The following is a 24,077-nucleotide window of genomic DNA, read 5'->3' as shown; positions in this document are numbered from 1 at the left end:
ACCCCCAACAGGGGTGCTAATTTCCACTTAAAAGCTCTGGTACTGGCTCTACCTGTTAAACTTACTGTAGCAGTCCTAGTGGAAAGTAACAATACTCTCATTTTAAATTTACAACAGCAGCCCTCTGGGAAAATATTGCTACTTTGCCCAGTGACCAGGAGATAAAAGCAGCTCCTAGTATCCGACATCATCCAGCGACCAGGAGATAAAAGCAGCTCCTAGTATCAAGACATCATCCCATCCAGCAAGCAGGAGATAAAAGCAGCTTCTAGTATCAGACATCATCCAGACAGTAGGGGATAAAAGCAGCTCCTAGTATCAGATATCATCCCATCCAGCGATCAGGAGATAAAATCAGCTCCTAGTAACATACATTATCCAGTAAGCAGGAGATACGAGCAGCTCCTAGTATCAGACATCATCCAGCGAGCAAAGATAAAATCAGCTCCTAGTATCAGACCTCATCCAGCGATCAAGAAATAAAATCAGATCCTAGTAACAGACATCATCCAGCGAGCAGGGGATAAAAGCAGCTCCTAATATCAGACATCATCCCACCCAGCGACCAGTAGATAAAAGCAGCTCCTAGTATCAGAAATCATTCAACATGCAGGAGATAAACGCATATCCTAGTATCAGACATCCTCCAGCGAGCAAGGGATAAAAGCAGCTCCTAGTATCAGGCATTATCAGCGAGCAGGGGATAAAAGAAGCTCTTAGTATCAGACAACATCCAGCGAGCAGGGGATAAAAGCAGCTCCTAGTATCAGACATCCCATCCAGCGCGCAGGAGATAAAAGCAGCTCCTAGTATCAGACATTATCCAGCGAGCAGGGGATAAAAGCAACTCCTAGTAGCAGACATCATCAAGGCAGTTGGGGATAAAAGCAGCTCCTAGTAGCAGACATCATCAAGGCAGTTGGGGATAAAAGCAGCTCCTAGTATCAGACAACATCCAGAGAGCAGGGGATAAAAGCAGCTCCTAGTATCAGACAACATCCAGAGAGCAGGCGCTACTGCTGGTGGCCACAATGCTGCTGAATAGCAAGTCTCAGATCAGACCCGCACGCTAGATGCAAACTACTTCTTTAATTCCCTTATACACGACCCGCTAGGATTGTAATGCTTCTATAGGTGTCCCAGATATTGTATACAAATTCCAAGACATGCAGAGTTCATGTCAGATGGGTATGTAGGTTGGGCACTGGGTGGCCTGGGTACCCAAACATAGCTCCTAGACGGTGCCCGGCCAACCAGGCTCTTCTAGGAAGCACTCGCTCAATAGCTCCCAACAATTTGGTCCGCATTGACTGTGCTGAAGGAAAATAAAAGCTTGGCTCTGCCCCAGCCCTACCATCCTTTATGTTGCGCAGGCACGAGTCGTGATGCTCTTGGCTCCTGGCTTACCCTCATCTTTCAGGGACATTGGGCAGCCAGGGAATCGCAATCTAATTGTGTAAAATATTAAAACGGTTAACTGAGACGTCAGAAAACTTTACAGCGCCCAGATGCCTCCGGGTTGGGTGCACTATATGAATTGCAAAAATAAATAAATAAAGTATCCTCTTATGTAGCACTTCACGTCAGAATGCTCCTGCTTTCAGGTTCTGTACTAACATGTTATCGCCCAATCTAAAGCTACTCCACAGATTGACCTCAGAAGGATAAAGGTGGAGTCTGTCCTAGCGCAGTATTCCAATTTACTGGCACCATTATCCCAGGCTCAGGACATGTCCACCTGAACAGAAAGCTGCTGATAAGAAAGACCAAATGTTTTGTAGGAAGTCTACACCAGTCTGCTCCAGCGCTTCTGCCCCAGAGGACAAGCACAGTGGGCACGAGACATCCTTTTACAGCACCCCACTGCTGAAAGACTTAACTGAAATCATTTATTTATTTATTTAGGCATTTATTGAGCGCACCAAACCCGAGGACATCTGGGTGCTGGTTACAATCATATGGGGGCTAGGGGGCGGTGGAGTGGACACAATGGTGTGTGCAGAGAGTCTTAAATCGGGAGTTTAAAAATGTATTATAATATTCAGAATTTATATAGCGCTTCTTGCGGACAGACTGCTCCGAAGCACTGTACTATCTCTGCGACGATCATCCACGCAGCCCCATGTTGCACGGCGTCGCGTTCCAGAGATGACCACTTGGTCCTGGAGTGGTGCATCCAGCTTCTGGCATGTTATTCACCTGCTCGGTTATCTTCTCCATCTGGCAACCATCAAAAACATGCCAATGGCCGCTGCCGACATTTCATACAAAATAAACAACATACAACAGTTGACCTCTATGACAGGCCAGTATTCGATTTCTTATTAACAATCTTGATGAAAAACTAGAGGTTCCTCCAAGTTATTAAATAGCGATTGATGAAAGGCAAGAGCACGCGTATCTAAAACTAGCAGAAGGTTAATGCCGTCTTCCTTCTAATACAAGGATCTGAAACATGCGGCACTGCAGATGTTCTGGACTACGCGTCACAGAAGGGGGTAGCCGCCTAATAAAGTTGAAACATGTTATAATTCATATATGTGTTTTGATTCTATTGGAATCGGTGGTGTATTCAAAAGTTCACCTAGGATTCAGCTTAGTGATGTAAACTAAAACTAAGACCCCCTGGGGGGGGGTATGCTCTATAATATTACAAGAAGCCAGTTATTAGGGAGGTGCAGTTTTTTTTTTATTATTGCACTCCGCTTTCATTATCAAGACAACAGAAACCAAAGTACAATGTCCTGATACAATAAAAAAGTAAAGAAAAGGGGTTAAAAAATTCAGGCAGTAATTGAGCAAAGAGTCTCAGGCCAATTCTGTGTGCAGAAGACATACAGTAACCACAAAGCAAAATAACAAGATTACGGTATTGAACTTTTTACCAAGGCTCTGTATAGCAATATTGTTTAAATGGTAGAGTTTTTTACCAAAACCAACAGAGAAACATTTGCTTCAGTAACAGAAGAAGTTAAACAATTAATTTTCCCATTCAGGGAATTCTGCAACAAGAATAAAGTAAGGCAGATTGGTGAGTGTTAGTACAAGGTGTACATGTACATATAGGTCAGGAACAGTTTTCCTAGAGATTGTCAATTTTGAGTCTTATACAGATGTACACTGGTGCTTAGTTTTACAAGTGACCAATCCTCAGTCAGTCTGGACTACAACTCCCATGATCCCTCACCATTGGCAAATATCTACGCTCCAAGAGGGATGCGGGGGAGACAATGACAGCAGCAGTGTTTTAATTGTAGAGCAGGGCTTTAATTGGGCCGGGCCCCAGCAGTCTCCAGGAAAGGTACCCTGAGCCGGAGCCCTGCCAGGCCCACCCCCGACTAGCCCCAGCCAGCCGACACCTCAGAAAGCCTGTGTAGAGGCTGCACGGTTACACAAGCTGCCTGCAGGTGTCTTTTCTTTTTTCTAAACCGAATTACTGACCCCCTACCAGCAGCAGGCGTAACCATGCAGTGCGGGTTGCCTGATGTCTATGTACTCGAAACAGGAGGGCTGGACTGCTCAGCTCTCCTTTTGTTTCGAGTAACTAGTCATCACCCAGCATGATGCTGGGTGATGACTAGTTACTCGTAAACAAAAAGGAGAGACTGGGCCCTCCAGCCCTCCTCCTGCTTCAAGTACAGAGACACCAGCAGCAGGCAGCCCTTTCATTCAAGGAGCCTGTGGCTAAAGCGGGCTAAAGTACAGAGACACCAGCAGCAGGCAGCCCTTTCATTCAAGGAGCCTGTGGCTAAAGCGGGCTCCTTGAATAAAAGGGCTGCCTGCTGCGTGCGAGCTGGCTCACACTGGTGTCACACCTTGTGGTGCGCCCAGCCCCAGCCCCTTCTTTTGTTTAAAAGGAGGGGGCTGGGCGCCTCAAAAAAGGTAGTAATACCAGTGTGCCCCGGCTCCAACTTTTACCAGCTGTGCACCCCCCGCCCGCCCTTAATCGGGGGGGGGGGTCTCCTTAGGGGGCATGTCCTTAGGCCACACCCCCAACTAGAGCCCCCCCCCCTCGATTTCCAATTCCACTTAAAGCACTGTTTTAGAAGAACCCGTGCTGTACATAATCAGCGATGTCGCAGATGCAGAAAATTGCATCATTTTGCCACACTGGGTCACGCTGCACCTGCAAAGAAAGGGGGGGGGGTTTCTTGTGCCAAAATAGAACGGGATGTAGGCCGAACTACAGGTATATCTGAATACAGGTCACCAGGACAGGAACCCCAAGAAAATCCCACTGACAGATGACAAGAAGGTACGACTTATGTAAAATATTGTATGTAAACTAGTTTACTCAATTCAAGGATAGAATGGTAAAATTGGTCAAACCTTATCTTATTACAGATAAGTATGGGGCTCCAGACCTGAACATGTACAAATATTACAAAAGCACAGATTGTGCCTAGAAAAGGAAACAAAGCCTGGTAATTATGTCAACACAATTATTAAGGAGATGATTAGTTAAAAACAGATTCTCTTTGAGAAATTTTCACAAATTTCCTTTGTGTATTATTCTTTCTAGAAATTGTCGCTGAAGATGGTCATTGGGACCGAAATGCATTGGACATTGACACTATAGGCCTTTTTTATGTGGAATAAATACTTTCAAATACATTATACATACATGAACTTTTTTTTAAATAACAGAACCGCGCTTGCTTGGGAATTACAAATAAATAAATATACCCAAGAAATGGATATGAACTTTTGAGTGAGAACTCACACGGGTCCTTCCAGTCGTTCGGGTGACCATACCCAGACAATAGTGTCCCCAATTTGCTTCAAGCGCCACTGTGCGAGTGGAGCATTATCTGGCAACAGGACGAAATAATATTCAGAACCAACAACTGCATATTAAATGAAAGCCACAATCTGCGGTGCCCGCTCAAACCTAGCCAGAAACAAGGACTAAAAGTCGCCCTTCGCCTGGTTCGAATGCCAGTTCTCTCCATCTGCATACGCATGGCACACAAGATCTCACTCACCGCTAGTCCTAGTGGCAGGGCAAAGACTCTGGCCTGGTGGTTTACACCTTCGTCTTGCTCAGGGGTGCAGCAGGCACAGACAGCCTGCCTGCCTGGGTGGAATTTTATGGTGGGGGCAAGGATGTTTGCCCCGTCCCCCCAGCTTTCGTGGCACACCATTTTGTCCCATTCATTTGGCAGGGCCCCCTTTCCTCAAGATGCCATGCCCCCACCAACATTTTTAGTAAAGTTACTCCACTGCCTGCCTGACCCCATTCTTCATTGGAAGTGATCCCGTCTCCCTGGACATGGCTGGATCGCTTGTGGAAGATAAGGGTGAGAGTAACCGGTTTAGGGTTAGTAAGACCTCTTTTGGGAGAGCAATTAGTTTAACACACAGGCATGATTTATATAGCCTTTTGTGAGAGTAAAAAGGAGGCTTCAGCTGACTTATCTCAGGGCAGCATGTGCCCACAGTCAAGCAGCATGTAATTGAGAGCTCAGTGCACATACATGTTCTAAGGGCTAGTCAGCCATTTTATCTTAGGAAGTCCTGGTTGCAGTCCTGGTCACCCATGGAGTACTGGAGCCCGCACCCTCCAGAGGCTCTGGCGTCTCGCTCGCTCGGTGAGGCTTAGACATTTCCTCCTTAGAGCCATGCCATCAAAGACCGATCTGGAGTGCAAGGGACCCCGCTCACTGCAAGAGGAAGCCCTAGTGGTCCACTGAAGGTTACCTTCTGGAACAGCTGCAGCTCTTCTGCCAGCAAAATCAAGCTAGAGAACCCAAGATACCCCACCCTCTGTGGAAGCGGGCTTGAACCGCCTCTGCTATTTATATGGCCCACCCATGGCTATCCGACCCTTCCAGCTTCTAGCAGAATCTGTAGGAGGCCTGCCATCTTTCTGTTGCAGGCCCCAAACAGACTCCTTCTGTAGGGCATGGGGGTGCGGTCCTTACATTCCTCCTCACTGCTTCTGCCTGGGGAAACCCCTTTATGTCTGGAGCAAACAGCAACCCTGACTCTCTTTTTCAAATACTGATCCGCAGCTATGCAGGCAGTGAGGGGCTGAAAATCTCCCGAAAGTGGGTGTGCACTGTAAAATATATTTATGGGGCTAACATTAATTTGGGTAGTTTCGTTCCCCCAACCAAGAGCGCCAAACCAATTGATAATTAAACTAGCTTCTTGACTAACTCTGCCTTTGAAACATACAAAGCCACATTACTCCACCCCTTCTACAATATGGAAGCCAAGAACCAGGCCAGTGTACAGAAAGGATACAATTCTATTTAAGCAATAAGCCCTGAGCAGGAGGGAGGGGGGGGTGCATTACCACTTCAGGTAATGCCCCGGTGCCCATAATTATAGGCCCGAGCGAAGAGACGGCCTTATCGCAGGCTCTGGGCTATTACCTGAAATGGTAATGCCCCCTGCGAGGGGCTTATTGCTATTAGTATCCCGGCCCGTAACACTGGGGTACTAAAAGCATGTTTGTTTCGGTTCGTTTCGGAACAGAATTTTGTTTTAAATGGCCGCCAGGGAAGGGAAATCTAAGTCCGTTTTCACTTTCCATGCCGCTCATTAAAAAAAGTAAACAAAAAAATGGCTGCTATTTGGAAAGGAGGAAGGGACTACATGTAGTTCGTTTTCCCTTTCCACGACTGCGTGACGCAGATCGGGAGCAGACGCGCTGGGGACAGAAGTGTTCCCAGCGCGTCCACTCCCAAAATAGACTTTAAAGAAGGTAAGTGGGGGCTTGGGTGGGGAGGGAATTCTGTGGATAGGGGAGGAGGGTGGAGAGAGAGGGAGGAGACCAGCCTTATTTTATTTATTTGCATTTTTAGAGCGCACAGCTGCCCACGGGCATCGTGGCGCTGTTACAAGAAGGTTTACTTAACACAGGCGAATAACATGAAAGGCAGTGGACATGGTTACAGACATGGTTGAGGGTACGAGGTTACATGGGACAGTGAACTTTGGTATAGCAGTATACAGAAATTATTTGCATTGCAGTAGAGTTCACTTAAACAAGGTGGTTTTCAGAGCTTTTCTAAAGGCCTTACCTCGTTCCCCGGTGGGGGAAGATGGCGGCATACAGCCGTGAGGTAGCTTGGAGTGTGGGGGGGAGGATTACCGCTGGTAATTCCCCTGTTCTGAGCCTTCTCATTGGCTGAGAGGCTGCCACCCCCTCTCGCCCCCCTGCTGGGTACTAAGTTTCTTTAATCAATAGACAAAAATCCTTATTCACACAGTGATTAGTATCAACAAGCACACCACTCCACTCTGTGGCACAAAGCTTTTCCTTCCTGACAATGCCCTCACTACCAAGAAGTTAAAAATCACAATTTGCTTTTCCAGCCAAAGAAAACACATAATATCTAAAAAAAAACACATGTACAGTTTTCCATTTCAAGTCTCTATGCCCTCCCTGGTCACAAATACAGAGAACACAGGTCTAGTATTTCAGATAATTGGTTCACTCACAAGAATGCCCCTTGTGTAAAGATAATTAATGCAGCACCCTAATACATGACAGAACATTTTCCTTATACAGTGGGCTTTGTATGTAATCTAACAAATAAAATGTAGTGCCCGTTTTGTTGAACAAAAGGAATTGGCATAGGCAGCACTCCATCTCCGACATCCCTGCGCACTTAACATTTCTGGCAATATTCCAGCACAACAAACATTTAATGACATACTCTTCTCAGCAGATAATGAAAACCTTTCCTTTACCAATAGACTGTGAGAATGTCCCCTTTCAAATTGGAGCTCCTTTCTCACTCTCTGTACAGAGCGGGCTATTAAATCAGCCATCTTCCCTTAGCTTCACAATGATATACTTTTCTGCACCAGCACAGACCCAGAGGATCAGTTTACCGTTGGGACCCCTTCTGCTTTAATGCAGGGTTCGGGGAGTGTTGAACAATTTTGAATTCTGTTTTTGAATGCACCCCTCCCCTTTAGAGGATTGTTGGGGTTAGCAAAAAAGCATGTAGGTGATACAAAATTACTTTAAAAGGCTTGATCATTATTAGAACTGGGAGAGATGTCGGGAATTTTGAATGTCCCAGAGATCGTCCCCATGTAACTATGTGGGAATTAATAAAATTATTAATTAATCAGGAAATGCTAAAGGATCTACTTTTCAATGCCGACCCTATTAATGTCTATCTAGGGGAAGATATTCATTCAAGTCAATTCCCACCAATGGTTGGTTCAGTTGGAATCATGCACTTACTTTTAATCTCTCTGGGTTTGTGCAAAGGAGCAGTCATCAGGCATCCTGGTTCATCTCATTATAAGCAATGGGACCTGGTTATGGATGGCCCTACAAGCCCTTGCGTCATGGATCGTCCCAGCCTCAGCACTTCTCCTGGTTCTTCCCAGATTTTAGTTCCATCTTTCTTCCTGGAAATGTTAGTTCTCCCTTGTCTGATCCCCTTTTTCCACTGTGCGTCCAGTTTTAAAACCTCCTAGCAACCCCCCCCCAAATATCTTACTTAGGGTGTACCGGCTCATTGGTTAATTATTCGGATTGACATCCATTCATCCCCCTAGACAAGGTATTGCCCATTCCCAATGATTGGTCATCCAGTCTCTAGAACCCATTTCTGGGAGTTCTTGCTGCACCCATCTGAAATTGGATTTCTGAACAACTTAAATATGAAGTTAAAATCTTCAAATGACACTTTTCTCCAATTTTCCAATAGGGGTCACAACCCATAAATTTCTAAACGAGCCTAATCACGCCGCTCGCAATTAACTATGTCTGTCTGGTGTTGGCAGGTGGATGCCTGCGCAATGACATCTCCACATAAATAATTCATGTTCTGATCATGATATTTCACAGACAGGTATTTGATTCAATAACCTACCATATTCCTGACTCTCCGGTCCGTAACTTTTTCTGAGAAGCTGCAATCATAGTTTAGCTTATAACTTTGGGTCCCAAGGTCACATTTTGAGGCGAGCTATCAGCAGATAGGGCTCTTTCTGTGCTTTTTGGAATGATATGAACCATCTCTGTATCTGTCAGTGTTCTCCCATGTATGAACAACATATGGTTCTCTCTACGTGCCTACCGCACCCTTTTAATTACATGCATATGTTTCACTCAATAAATAAACAATTTCTGTTCCCAGAACCTAGATGGAGGCCTGGTTATCAGTCTTCTGTTGACATATAAAACCATCTTCATTCCTTCTTCCCAGGTTAATGGCCTGCACGTGTGTTTCCTTATATCCTTGTGCAAGGATGTATGCCCCTGTCCCTTGGGATCATGTTATCTCCTGTTGTATGTCAAATTGTCAGCCAGCCCAGGACTCCACAGCAAACTGAATTCAATTTTGAGCATTTTAAAAAAGATCAGGATCCATGGGCTGCATTTTTGTTTACTCAGTTGTGGTCATTCCACCCCAATACACCTCTGTTTCAGACCAAAGCTCCGCCCGCTTCCTGGCTCTGCTGTGCTTCAAAGGGGTTTGACTAAATGGGGAGGTGGAGTGTTTTACCCTTTTGCGCAGATGGTGGAAAAGGTCTTCCTGTGTGTCCCAGCACAGCCTTACATACGTTATTATGAACAGTAAAACAATATGGTGCTTTTGAATCCTGCACTTTTCACATCAGATCTGCTTTACAACTCGCATTAAATATAATACATTTCTCCATATTTTTCTGCAGGTTAACAGAGTCATTCATTCCAGGGTGCCTTTTGAATTACTCTGGCAAAGAAGTTTCCTTTTTGATGTGGTACTTGTTTAATCTGGGTTACAGAATGCACAGATTCCACCACGGTGGCCCTTCGTTTTAGCAAAGCTGCACTTTAGTGCATCTGTTGCATGTAGTGGGATGCAGGACTCGGGCTTTCGGCCTGGTCACTTGAACACAGGGCCCAATTCATGTTTTTATTTTTCTGAAGTCGATATTTGGATGTTTGGCAGTTAGGAGTTAAATGCTGGCCTTTTTTCTGACAGCCAACATTTTGCTTTCCATATTCCTCCACCTTGAACCCCTTTCGGTGGGCTACATCCAGTTTAAAGCTAAAAAGCCATTTAAGTGGAACAGTGTGACTGTGGAGAAAAGAATAACGAGTAAGCCTGAAAGAGGAGGTATAAGAGCTCGACACAAACTCCCTGGGAAGAGGGAGAAGTTTATAAATATTATTGGGAACTGGAGTCAAGTGAACCTAATAAGAGGATAAATAATCTAACTGAATAGTCAAGTCCCTAAAAAGGATACCCAAACTAAAAATGCCTGATTTACAGCAGAAAGGCATATAAAAGGTTGGATCAAAGTACAAGAAAGGAACTGGGGGAACAAATGTCCTAAAACGGGAGCCCAAACCCAACTGCATTGTAAAATAATTACAAGACCTTGTCCAGAAGGTCACAAGAGACTATTTGAAGATATCTTACTGAAGAGAACTTTTGACTGAAGAAGAGACTTTGCCATGACAATCCCCAGAGAGGGGAGATATTCTCCTAGTATAATTTAAATTAGTTAAAGTAGTGGTAGGGTCAGCTCACTTTGGAGCATGGACATATTCATTTTAGGCAATCTTAACGACGGACAAGCACCTTGATTTATGTATGTAGGCAGGAGTAAGCCTCTAGCAATAGGCAGAGATAGGCCGAATCTTCTTTATATTAATAAACACCAGTAAAAGTGTCCTTTACGCGCCGTCCTCCTACTTCTTCCGACCCGCCACAATGGTTATTCAGCCGAACTTCGATCCAAATGCAGACATTAATAGAGTTATGCTATCCAAGTACTAATTCAGAAAAAAATATATATATAGCTTTAGTTGAGACATTTTCCTTTAAAAAACATTATTCATTCGCTGCTTACTAATATTTATGTTTTTAAAGATTTTAACTATACAGGCTGTTGTGATTATGTAGACAGGAAAGAGGAAGATCAGAGGGTTTCGTTATATGTATTAAATATGCTCATTTGCTCTCATTAATAAAAGCCTCATTACTAAAAGTTTGAAATATTTTAATCTATACAGCTTTTTATTTGGCTGGAATACCTTAACAACTATTTGGGATTTGGCCAATGACATAAACAAAGTCCCCGGTGGGCCGCTTCAGAGTACTTCCTGCGAGGAAGTGAGGTAATCGCAGTCACAACACACTCCCAACCCACCGTGACTCTGCCTGCATCTGGACTCCAGCCGCACTCCCATTCCAAGGGAAAGAGGCACTTCTGCCCATCCTGTGCGCATGCGCTTCACAGCCAGGCAGACAGATGACGGACACACACTCTGGCTACATGGCCCTCTTTCGCAAGGGGGCATTCGGTCCTTTTCGAAGTCTCTCCACGTTCTGCTGGTGTGGGAGCAAGATTCATCGATTTACTGGATCATGAAATGGGATCATGTGGGCAGAGGGTACACAGGGTAGGGCCTGAGAGGGAAAGGCCCACCGAATATCTGTAAATGCCCACTCTGAAGCGCTGTGTGATTATTTATAATGTCACAATGGTGGGCCTAACTACCTTAGCTTCAGGCCCCACTTTTTAGACAATCCTGGCTACGTATCTGCACGTGGGGTATGTTCCCCCCCTCCCTGTGTTAGTAGCATCCACTTCCTGTTTTCCCATCCTCTTAACTTCCTCTGCTAGTTTTCTTTCCTCCAGCACAGCAGATTAAGGTCTGAATTGGGAGGTTCGGTTGGGGGGTCGGAGGGGGGGAGTGAATTGGGGTGTTGGGTGCACCCTCCTCTGCTCGTGTTCTTTCCTCCAGCAGATTTTAATTATAATTATTCTTTTATAACGCACTTCATACCGGAGACCACTCTCTATGCGCAAGCACGGGATTCGAACCTGTGTTGGTTGCCATGCGTAGTTTTTCTTCCAAGATAAATGCGTTGCCCCCGAGATATCCACCCGGCCTTACGGTCTGGATACCCCTGGCCGGCAGGGGGTTGGGAGGGACACCTTCCCCTGCTACTTTCCTCCAGCAGATTGTGGTCTGGATAACACTGCCCGGGGTGGGGGGTGGGAGGGGTTTGGAGGGGCCCCGTCCCCTGCTACTTTCCTTTCCTTCAGCAGATTGTGGTCTGGATACCCCTGGCGGGAGGGGCACGGTACACCACTCCAAGGGCAGGCCTCGGTGCTTGGAGATCACTACGGCAGTGACTTAGCACAGCATATTAATCTAACATAAAGCACAGATGTTTCGGCTTTCAATGTGGGCAAAATTCCAGGACTTCCACTTTTAAAGTATAGGGACTTTCGAGCAGATTGCCTTTCCCAGTGAGGGGGAGGATGTGGAGCAAACACGTACTCTGCGCCCCTGCCCTCTCCAGCTACCTTCCAGGAATTCTTGAGCTCATGTCAAGGCCTTCCCTCATCCACAACATGACGTTATACCAGCACCACACTAGTAATGGCATCCATGAAAGTTCTGCCAGCCAGGAAGAGAAGCTCTCGCTACTTCTTCCAATTACATTTTCTTCTGGTCAAATACTGAAAACTATACACTCATCCCAACGATCACTACAACTCACAAGTATGTTTTAATTTCCCTACATGTTGCGAATTATGTTTGTACATTTGTCTCCCCGACTATCCCTACTCTCACGATTTTACGCACTCCTTGGCCTTTTCACCCCACAGACGACTAGCGCCCTGGGTGGGGTCACAATTCGCCTGTACGCGAACAAGGCTTTGCACTTTAAGACCACTACGGCGGTGATGTGCGCAGCATGAAAAGACAAACATAACTTTTACAGACTCAACATTTTTTTCAGGTAAACTGCAGTAAGAAAAATATTTGCCCAAGGTCACACAATTTAGTTAAATTGTGAAGCTGGGATTTGAGCCCAGTCTGCAATTCAAACACTTGACTGACCACATATATTTTGAAGATGGGATGGAAAAAACAACCAACCTGATAAATATATTAAAAAAAATAGGAATTTGTAAAGAAAAACTCTACGTCCTCCATTTTGAAAGGATGTGCAAGTCTCACTATACAAACAAAACAATCTGAATTTAAAAAAGGGAGCAAATGGTTATTTTGTGACTTTGCAAACATATTGAAAAAAGACTGACTTTGGCAGCCAGCTGTAACTTGAGGGAAGGAGGGCAGGGGGTGAAGGGGGGGTGAATTTCGGATACAAAAGCCCCCCTCAGCTCTTAGCACACAAACATTGACCCTAACCTAGGGACCCCTCGTGCTATTGACAAATGGCCAAGAACTTCCCTTTCAAAAAGGTGTGACAGGTGTGAAGGCATTTGTGAGGCCCAAATGCCAGGCACTGAGGACTGCTTCTCGGGACACATCACCCTCATGAATCACGGGTCTGGAAGTGAGTGCGGGCGGCCATCATGGACACTATTTTAACAAAATATCAGGCGTCAAATAAGTCACATCCCTCGCCCAATGTCATTACAGAAAGTGGCATCATCTGACCTTTGACCATTGACCTTGATATCATGGCAACACACATTACTGATCTAAAAAACCTACAATAGGCCGGCATATAATAAAATAAATAGTTTCTGAAGGAGACAAAAGGGTTATTTTAGTTACCAACCATATCAAGGCACACCAGCTGCCTCGATATGCCATGGGCACCGCCACGAGACGCCAACAACATACCCAGCAAAATCATCATGGCTGAGGGCCGCTGCAATCTTATGCCAGTGGCATCCTTAGATGAAGGTTTTAGGGTCATTATATGCAAGGCACAGCACCCCACACCCATAGACTGTTATATGCTTCCTCTGCACGCTCATAGCCTGACCTGCACATCAAGCCCCTCCCATTTTAAGAGAATGCGCCTCAATTTCAGGGGGTTCAGGAGGCCGGGAGAGGTCAAGTGACTCAGTCAACAATGGTGCCACAGAGCTAACCTACATACAGCCTTGTATGTTACTAAATAGAGTGCAACTTTTCATGTAGTGCACATAATTAAGCGCTGTTACTTCTAAGCACTGCAATACCAGGTGTCAATTTGTATCCAATAGGATGACCTTGGATTGATGGAGGCAGGGCTGAGGTCCCATCATATGAATGCGGGCTGGGCACATATGTCTGAAGCCTGCACCTCCTGGTTTTGGAAGCTGGCATGTTTCCTACACGCACTCTTTTAGACGTAGCCTAGGTCTTCAAGTTTAAGAATTGGTATTAAATATGTGTTATTGTACCCTCTTAAAAACCTCTTTTCTGGAACATAAACAGTACTTAATCAATATTCATTAATTAAATGGGGGCAGACATCTCAGGTATGATCTGTGAGTAAGATGATTGGGCTCTAGTGTTGAACGCTGCTGTGCTAAGATCTATTTACTGTTCTTGTAGTCCTGATTCTTATGAGCAAGGTCACAGGTTGGTAGAGGTGAACCCACACCTCGAGGTAGGTATGGAGAGACCCTCCCGGTTACCTTGCAATGCGTTAATTTGGAAATCCTGTATATGAACTGATTTCCACGGAATGAGGGGAAGTTGCCCCAGGTCAAGCCCACGCCGAGACTGTGGCGACAGACCTAGGCGAATCAAAAAAGCCAAGACTGGGACGCAACAAAAATTCCAAAGCCCTTCTGGGCTTGACCTGGGGCAACTTCCCCTCATTCCAAGACCAATTCCTTGCCTTGATGGAGACCCCTCAAGGTCGAAACACGCACCGGCTGACCACCACAACACTACGAGTCTTCACTGCAATAATGATGAAAATCTCACTGTAGCAACAGCATTTAGCGTAGGAATCAATTCATATACAGGATTTCCAAATGAACGCATTGTGAGGTAACGAGGACTGTCTCTCCATGATCTGTGAATAGTTTATTCTGTCCTGATTTTTGCTGTCTACATTCTGGTATGTGCCTTGTTATTTTCAATATTATAAGTGCACAAATACAAGAGCCAGAGTGCACTGAATAAAAGGAGGCCAGCGACAACAGCAGATTCAATGGGACCCCTCGTCCTGCTTTCCCTCTCTCACGCTGGCCACCCTCCTGGCCGCCCTCCTTGGGCCCTCTACCCTCGCCTTCCTTTGAGGCAAAAAAACCTGGGTGTCGTCTCCGACTCCACTCTCTCCTCACATCATGGGCATTGCCAAGCAGGCCCACTTCCAGCTGCACCTCATCAGAGGTATTCTTCCTGTCCTCTCCTTCCCCCAGAAGCTCACTGTCTCCAGAACCCTGGTTCTCCATATTCTGGACTACTGCAACAGCCTCTTTCTCAATCTGCCTAACTCTACTCTTCACCCCCTGCAACTAAACCAGAACAGGACTGCGAGACTTATCCTTGGCTTCAAGCCCAGTGACCGCATCTCACAGCCCTAAAATCTCTCCACTGGCTCCCGGTGACTGCAAGGATCAAGTTAAAGACTCTCTCCATCATCCACAAGGCTTTCTGGGGCCAGGACCTGCACTATATCCAGCTCTGTCTGCCTAAATACCCTTCTTCTAGAGCCCTCCGCTGAGCTACCTCCAACTCTTTGAGGGTCAGATGCTTCTCCAGGCATACAGTGGTTGGGTACATCTCTCTCCTCTACAGGTGCCTCCCTCTGAAACTGCCTTCCTGCCCCTCTCAGACTTGAACCGGACCACTAGATGTTCCAGAAGCAGCTCAAGACCTTCCTTTTCTCCTCTGCCTTCTCTATCTCGCTTCCTTGCCAACTCACCCGTTTGCTGCACTGACTGGTTGCTCGGTACCTCTTCAGAGTCTCACTGGGTACCAGGCTCCTCCATGACCAGTCTCCCCTGCACTGCCTCCTGGCCTCCCGCTCACTATGTGTCTGTAACTTTAACCCCTATAGCCCCCCTGCTCCTTGCACTTACTCAGAGCCATGCTGCCCTGATCGCACTTCCTTACCCCCCCTCCTGCACTTCTGATTGTCGCACTTGCATGATCTGAATGTTACAAGGCCTAGTAAGATCGTATGTCTTCTCTCCGTCTCCCCTCCCTTTTCTTGTAGCACCTAGGAACACGTGTGTATGGGCGCGTTATAAATACCAAATCTTATCATTTGTTAAAAGCCTTCTCTCAATTCCGATGCATGAAGAGTAATGTCCTTCTACTATTGGATTGTGTTAATATAATCTATGAAAACAAGGATTTCCTCAAAATTCACAGTCCTAGAGATTGTCCGTCTGGTCCATATTCAAGAAATTTGAGGATTCGTTTAAGATCACTTAGGTTTTAAGCAAGCTGCATGCTACGGCGCTCTGAGTTTTTCCACACAAAGCATATATATTTTTAAAAGAGATGCCACTTTTTAGCCTTGAACCCAACATTCTGGCGTTTCCAACTACCACCGAGATTGCCTCTTTGTCCAGGGGTAGCAGAGGTATTGCTGGAAGTAGCAAAAAGGCTGCCAGGGGTATCATCCAGTGCTTAATTTCTGGGGGTGTTTGCCAGGGCTCAGCCCAGGCACTTTTTAGCCCTGCCACTTATTGTCTCAGACTCACTGAAGTGGTGGTGTTGAGTGCATCCACCAACCACAATGAGCAGGCGCGAGCTACAGAGTAAGGAAGGATGGCTCAGGGGCAACGCGTTTGTCTTGTGCAGCGCAACGCAGGTTCGACTCCCGACAATGCGCTTAGAAACCATGCGCGTTATAAATGAACAATTATAAATGAACCCCTAATATGTTGGCACTGTGGGGCGCAGCTATGGGTGGTAGGGAACTGCCCACCCACAGGGTCACAGAAGACGTGCCAGAAAATATGTGGGTCCTGGCACTTATTTTTTTTAAGCACTGGTATCATCAGCTACCCCGAAATAACATCGATGCCAGCCATAGCCATGCATAGAGATGCATAGAGATGCTGGGGGTAGCTTGGGGCAAACGGGTAGCGCGTGTGAAAAGGTGCAGAGAGCACTCGGGAAAAGAGGGAGGGTGCGGGGCACAAAGGCAGCATTAGGTGGTTGGGGCATGTTATATCTGGTCCCCCTGGGCCCACGCAGGCACACACCCAGACCCGAACACACAAGAACACTCGGGACACGATGCTGCTTGCTCCGCGTCCCGGCGGGAACTGCCGCACGGGCGCACTTTATTAAACTACGCATGCGCGGGGCCACAACAAGGCCCGCGCATGCGCAACAACCAAACGGGGACGTCACAGGGCAGGCAGAGGCTGGGTGACGAGAGCCCGAATTGTCTCAGAAGGATAGCTCAGGGGCAATGTGCTTGCCTTGGAAACAAGATGACACGGAGTACCACAGGTTCGATCCACGGGTCAGTGCTTAGAAACCTCTGGGTATTAAGCGCGTTATAAATAACCTGTCATATCATATCAATTGCGGACATGCACATGGAAGAGCTGTGGCCGAGCCTGGAAGCGTCGCTTCCGATGCCAGAGTAACAGGCGACCATGTCTCACTAGGCAGAGACCACGTAACATGTGTGCACTGTGGGGACAGTTTAGGGAGCTGGACTTGCAGGAAGAGGGCACGCGTGCACATCCTGCCCACCTCAAAACACGAAGGCATTTGGCCAGAGCACACCCACCGAGTCCCCCATCCCCGCCCCCCTCCCACACTGAGCATTTCCAGAAACACCGAGTCCTTCCCCAAAGCGGCGTAAACAAGGCAAGGCTGTCTGCAGTCAATGCGCGCATTGTGCTCTCAGGGCGGTGATGGGCAGCCGCTGGGCGCATCTCGAAAAGCAACAACTTGACGACTATTCGGGCACACTTCGCCATGTGCTCCCAGCATCAGCACACAGAAGCGTGCGTCCGACGTGATGGCAAGTCTCCTGGACGCCGTCACACGCACCAGGGACAGCTGGGCCGGTATATAAAAAAAAGCCCCAGAATGCACTGTACCGTTACTCCTTCCTCTGGTGACGGGTACTGCCAGAGGAGGGTATTCAGAAACCACGCGGAGGGCCTGAATTACAAAGCGCTGTTCAAGAGGCCTTTCCCATTGGAAAAAAAGACACTATTCTAAAAGCAGGAACAGAATGTGTTGATATATAAAAACGCAATGCATTCTAGGACAATTATTCTTTCTTTGGAATTTGGATAGTAGGGTAAGGTCCTGGACTCACCTACACGTCTAAAAACATGTGTTGGCAAGAAAAAAGCCATTCTTTGCACCCAGGCTTAATGCTTCTTTCCCGTTTACTAAAAACCCACCACACACACACACACACACCACAAAGCAGGCACGATTTGTATCGCCTCTAAGCACAGATTTTATATATTTATTTACCCAACGTATAGGGTTTATCATTTTGAATGTGTTCTTTTCGACTCGGGCATGCAATCTTCACGCATCTCTTCAGGAGGCACGTTAACTCCCTGAGCTGCCTTACCCCTTAGACCCAGGTGCATTAACATTACACACAACATCAAGAGACAAGGAGGTCCATGTGCTATATCCAATCCATGAGCTATACACACCCAAGTGGTCAAAACATCGAGTAAAAGTTGGCAAGAGCATGGATTCATATCCGTCAGCAGAGGTTTAACCCCCCCAAAAAATACTTTGTAGAGTTCATGTTTTGCACTACGGGGTTAATGTAACCCTTGTGCAGATAGATCTGCATGTTGCAGACTTGCGTATTTCTCCAGATGTTGTGGACTACAACTCCCATGATCCCTCGGCATTGGCTCAGCTAGCTAGGGCTGATGGGAAATGGAGTTTAAAACATCTGCAGAGCTGCACGGTGCAGACTTCCTTCTAGAAGAAGGATTTTCCCCCACCAAAAAATCTGCAGATTCTTCAATTTTCCCCAGAGATTTTGCACAGGGGCACAGAACGCTGGACTGGTAACATAGCACATTGACATTCTCAAAGGACACCCACAGAACCCGACCAGGAGAGTGCTGGGTACAACATATACTTCCAGAAACAGAAGAACAGGACATATGTTATGTGACTTCAAAAAGCTGACTAGTTCCTTGCCCTGACTTCTTGGCACCTTTCGTGGCCTCCTTCCTAAGAGGTGTAGTTTTGAGGCCCTAAGCAAGACTGCACTAGATCTGCACACAGCACATATCAAACACATGTAGCTCAGAATGGGATAGTTATGACGATTTCTCCATTCATGGGACACATGGAGAGCACATTACTCAAGTACAGGCTGAAGGTCACTTACTTGAACCGGCCTTGGCAGTGCTGGCACTGGTCGCCCACCCAGCCCGGGTCACAGACGCAGGTCGAGTTAAGGCAGCGGCCTGAGAAGCAGGGGCTCTTGTCGCACGGCTTGGCCTGGGACACCTGGGCGTAGAGCACCAGGTACAAGAGGCCGTAGAAGAGCGTCCAGCTGTTCAAATCCTCCAGGGTGATCGATGGCCAAGGCTTCCCCACCAGGAAAGGCATCAGGGGGGGTGGCGAAAGACCCCTCTTCCCAAGCCTCATCTTCCAAAGCCTAGGCTGCAGGCTCTATGGATGGCTAAGCCACAGCAGGGCCAATGAAAGAAGGGTTGCCGGAAGCTCCGCAGACTATTCACTTGGATCGCAGGGCCAGGTGAAGGCCAATCTTGTTCTAGCAGCTTTGAAGAAATAATCCAGGATGGGAAACTCGGGGCGAACGTGCCAAGGTAGTGGTTGCGTCGGCATCCAGGCGATAAGAATGCAAATCAGCTCTCTTGTACCCAGGCTTCCAAGGTGACCAAGAAATTGACTAGTCGGAAGGAGATGAATCGGAACCAGGCGTCAACAGGATCCCTGTAGGACCTCCAGCAATGAAATGGATCCACAGCAAACTAAATCCAAGCTCGTCTCTTCTGGACTTGCTGGAAGGGCGAGAGGATCAGACGATCAGGATAGGATCTGGTCTTCCTGAAGGTAGATCCCCGCTCATCCTGGGACAGGGAAACCCAATAAATTCCTTCCTCCAGATGGTCCAAGCGCGACTAATAATTCCTCTAGAAGATCTACACCTGGAAGCGGGGAATCCCGAGTCTCCTATTGGACCGATGACACCTCCAATCCTAGCTTTCTGATGATGGATCCTCACGGGTGATGCTTCTGGCACTTCAGTGGAGATGGCCTTGGCATGCCGTCAGAAGCATGCTCCCAGCGACACAAGCCACGAGTTTCTTGTGATGACGGTGGCCCAGGTCTCCAAATAGGAGGCTTGCCCAACTCTCCATGCAAAAGCAAGACTCTCTCAAGGGAGGCTGAGTCTTGGGTCGAGCCAAAGCACCAGGAAGCCCAGGATTCGGACACCAGGTGATCCTGGATGCCAATAGATCGATGCTGGTTGCCCAGTGATGACAAAAGGCGAGTAATCCCTGTGTGCGGGTGCTGTCTGATATTGGATGTCCGGTGATAAAGGTCCATTTATTCACTGCCAAGCAGGTGATGCCAACCCGGAAGTGCCAAGCAGTGATACTGGGTGGTCAGCAAGAGTATGTGGATTCAGAAATCCCAAGACGCCTGCCCTGGGTGATGCTAGCTTCCGTGTGATGAATGCCCATCTATCGCCTCTCACAATGCCCTTCAATCCAGATAATGGCCCTCAAAAGGGAAGCTGGGTGCCCGCTGATAACGGACCTGGAACAGTACGCTGGAGATCGAGGGATGATAACAGACCAGCCAGTGATCCTTGGATGCAGGCACTGGGTGACACTGGGCGTCCTCTGGCAAAAATCCATTTATTCCCGAGTGATGCTGGGCCTATATTGCAGATTATGGCCCGGGGAGGTGGTGCTGGCTTCACGCTGATAACGGCCCGATGCGGTGATGCTGAAAGTCCAGCGATAACGGCCTGGGAATCCCGTTGCACAGAGCATCCTCCTCCTGCTCCTCCTCCCTCGCAGGCAGCCTGTGTCCCCGGGAGCAGGCAGCCTCGTGGCGGGCTGGGGCTGGGTCTGCAGGCCGGCGGACGCCCTCCTGAGCCGGGGGGCGCGGGTACATGCAGCGCGGGAGCCTCTGCTGCTGCTGCTGGTTCCTAAGCAGCCATTTTTAAAGCCCTGGCGCCCTGCGAGCTGTGGCGGGATGCTGCTGCTGCTGCTGCTGCGGCGGTGGTCCCTCCTCTGGAGGACGGTGCGGGGGCTGCCCACGGGCGCTCGGCCTGCTCCCTGCTCCCCGGGCCGCTCGTAGCCGCTCGCGCTCGCTGCAGCCTCCCGGGACCGGCGGGTCTGATCCTCCTGCAGCCGCAGCACAAAGAGCGGAGGAGGCGCGGGGAGCAGCCCCTTAAAGGCGCAGGAGGAGCCGAGCGCTGAGGACGGGCTCCGGCCCTGTGGCGCTGACGGCGGTCCTGCTCCTGCCACTGGCCCTATAGCGCTGAGGCTAATCTATAGCACACAGACGCCACCCTACCCCAACGGCGCTGGACGTATAGATCTGCCACTGGCCCTATAGCGCTGATGCTAATCTCTATCACGGACTCTGGCCCTATAGCACGCATGCTAATCTCTGGAACTGGCACTGGCCCTATAGCGCTGATGCTAATCTATAGCACACAGACGCCACCCCACCCCAACGGCGCTGGACGTATAGATCTGCCCTGTAGCACTGACACGGGCCCTACAGCACATATGCTAATCTATAGCACTGACACTGGCCCTATAGCACGTATGCTAATCTCTGGCACTGGTCCTATAGCGCTGATGCTAATCTATAGCACACAGACGCCACCCTACACCAATGGCGCAGGACGTATAGATCTGCCACTGGCCCTATAGCGCTGATGCTAATCTATAGCACACAGACGCCACCCTACACCAATGGCGCTGGACGTATAGATCTGCCCTGTAGCACTGACACGGGCCCTACAGCACATGTGCTAATCGCTAGCATTGACACTGGCCCTATAGCGCATATTCTAATCTCTGCACAGGCCCTATAAGGCATATGCTAATCTCTAGCACAGCCACTGGCCTTATAACGCTGATGCTAATCTATAGCACACAGATGCCAGCCTTCACCGATGGCGCTGGTCCTATATATATGCCTGTAGCACTGACACTGGCCCTATACCACATATGATAATCTCTAGGATGGACACTGGCCCTATAGCACATATGCTAATCTCTAGCACGCACACTGGCCCTATAGCACATATGCTAATCTCTAGCACGCACACTGGCCCTATAGCACATATGCTAATCTCTAGCACGCACACTGGCCCTATAGCACATATGCTAATCTCTAGCACGGACACTGGCCCTATAGCACATATGCTAATCTCTAGCACGGACACTGGCCCTATAGCGCGGAGGCTAATCTATAGCACACAGACGCCACCCTACACTGATGGTGCTGGCCGTATACATGTGCTTGTAGCACTGACACTGGCCCTATAGCACATATGATAATCTCTAGCACTGGCACTATAGCACATATGCTAATCTCTGGCACGGCCACTGGCCCTATAGCACATATACTAATCTCTAGCACTGGCACTATAGCACTGATGCTAATCTCTAGCACGGGCACTGGCCCTATAGCACTGATGCTAATCTCTAGCACTGACACTGGTCGTATAGCACATATGCTAATCTCTAGCATGGGCACTGGCCCTATAGCACTGATGTTAATCTCTAGCAATGACACTGGCCGTATAGCACATATGCTAATCTCTAGCACGGCCACTGGCCCTATAGCGCATATTCTAATCTCTGCACAGGCCCTATAAGGCATATGCTAATCTCTAGCACAGCCACTGGCCTTATAACGCTGATGCTAATCTATAGCACACAGATGCCAGCCTTCACCGATGGCGCTGGTCCTATATATATGCCTGTAGCACTGACACTGGCCCTATACCACATATGATAATCTCTAGGATGGACACTGGCCCTATAGCACATATGCTAATCTCTAGCACGCACACTGGCCCTATAGCACATATGCTAATCTCTAGCACGGACACTGGCCCTATAGCACATATGCTAATCTCTAGCACGCACACTGGCCCTATAGCACATATGCTAATCTCTAGCACGGACACTGGCCCTATAGCACATATGCTAATCTCTAGCACGGACACTGGCCCTATAGCACATATGCTAATCTCTAGCACGGACACTGGCCCTATAGCGCGGAGGCTAATCTATAGCACACAGACGCCACCCTACACTGATGGTGCTGGCCGTATACATGTGCTTGTAGCACTGACACTGGCCCTATAGCACATATGATAATCTCTAGCACTGGCACTATAGCACATATGCTAATCTCTGGCACGGCCACTGGCCCTATAGCACATATACTAATCTCTAGCACTGGCACTATAGCACTGATGCTAATCTCTAGCACGGGCACTGGCCCTATAGCACTGATGCTAATCTCTAGCACTGACACTGGTCGTATAGCACATATGCTAATCTCTAGCATGGGCACTGGCCCTATAGCACTGATGTTAATCTCTAGCAATGACACTGGCCGTATAGCACATATGCTAATCTCTAGCACGGCCACTGGCCCTATAGCACATATACTAATCTCTAGCACTGACACTGGCCGTATAGCACATATGCTAATCTCTAGCACGGGCACTGGCCCTATAGCACTGATGCTAATCTCTAGCACTGACACTGGCCGTGTAGCACATATGCTAATCTCTAGCACGGACACTGGCCCTGTAGCGTTGATGCTAATCTCTAGCAGGGACACTGGCCCTATAGCACATATGATAATATCTAGCACGGACACTGGCCCTATAGCGCTGATGCTAATCTCAAGCACGGACACTGGCACTATTGCATATATGCTAATCTCTGGCACGGCCACTGGCCCTATAGCACATGTACTTATCTCTAGCATGGACACTGACCCTATAGCGCTGATGCTAATCTATATCACACATATCCCACCCTACACCAATGGCGCTGGCCATATACATCTGCCTGTAGCACTGACACTGGCCCTATAGCACATATACTAATCTCTAGCACTGACACTGGCCGTATAGCACATATGCTAATCTCTAGCACGGACACTGGCCCTGTAGCGTTGATGCTAATCTCTAGCAGGGACACTGGCCCTATAGCACATATGATAATATCTAGCACGGACACTGGCCCTATAGCGCTGATGCTAATCTCAAGCACGGACACTGGCACTATTGCATATATGCTAATCTCTGGCACGGCCACTGGCCCTATAGCACATGTACTTATCTCTAGCATGGACACTGACCCTATAGCGCTGATGCTAATCTATAGCACACATATCACACCCTACACCAATG

General features: G+C 47.9%; 1 protein-coding gene across 1 annotated transcript in view; it reads right to left on the bottom strand.

Moving 5' to 3' along the window:
* The window catches only part of ATRNL1 (attractin like 1), a 2,575,823-nt gene extending 2,554,597 nt beyond the window's left edge, over window positions 1-21,226 (bottom strand). Inside the window, exon 1 of the mRNA XM_069611898.1 lies at window positions 19,032-21,226. Within this exon, the coding sequence (XP_069467999.1) occupies window positions 19,032-19,294 (263 nt within the window). The 5' untranslated portion in view covers window positions 19,295-21,226. The remainder of the gene's footprint in view (window positions 1-19,031) is intronic.
* Window positions 21,227-24,077: the final 2,851 nt, after the last annotated feature.

This window comes from Ambystoma mexicanum, chromosome 8, assembly GCF_040938575.1.
Source record: "Ambystoma mexicanum isolate Mex_15411 chromosome 8, UKY_AmexF1_1, whole genome shotgun sequence".
Classification (NCBI taxonomy): domain Eukaryota; kingdom Metazoa; phylum Chordata; class Amphibia; order Caudata; family Ambystomatidae; genus Ambystoma; species Ambystoma mexicanum.
The sequence above is the reverse complement of the archived record's forward strand: the minus strand, read 5'-3'. Positions and strand labels throughout refer to the sequence as shown.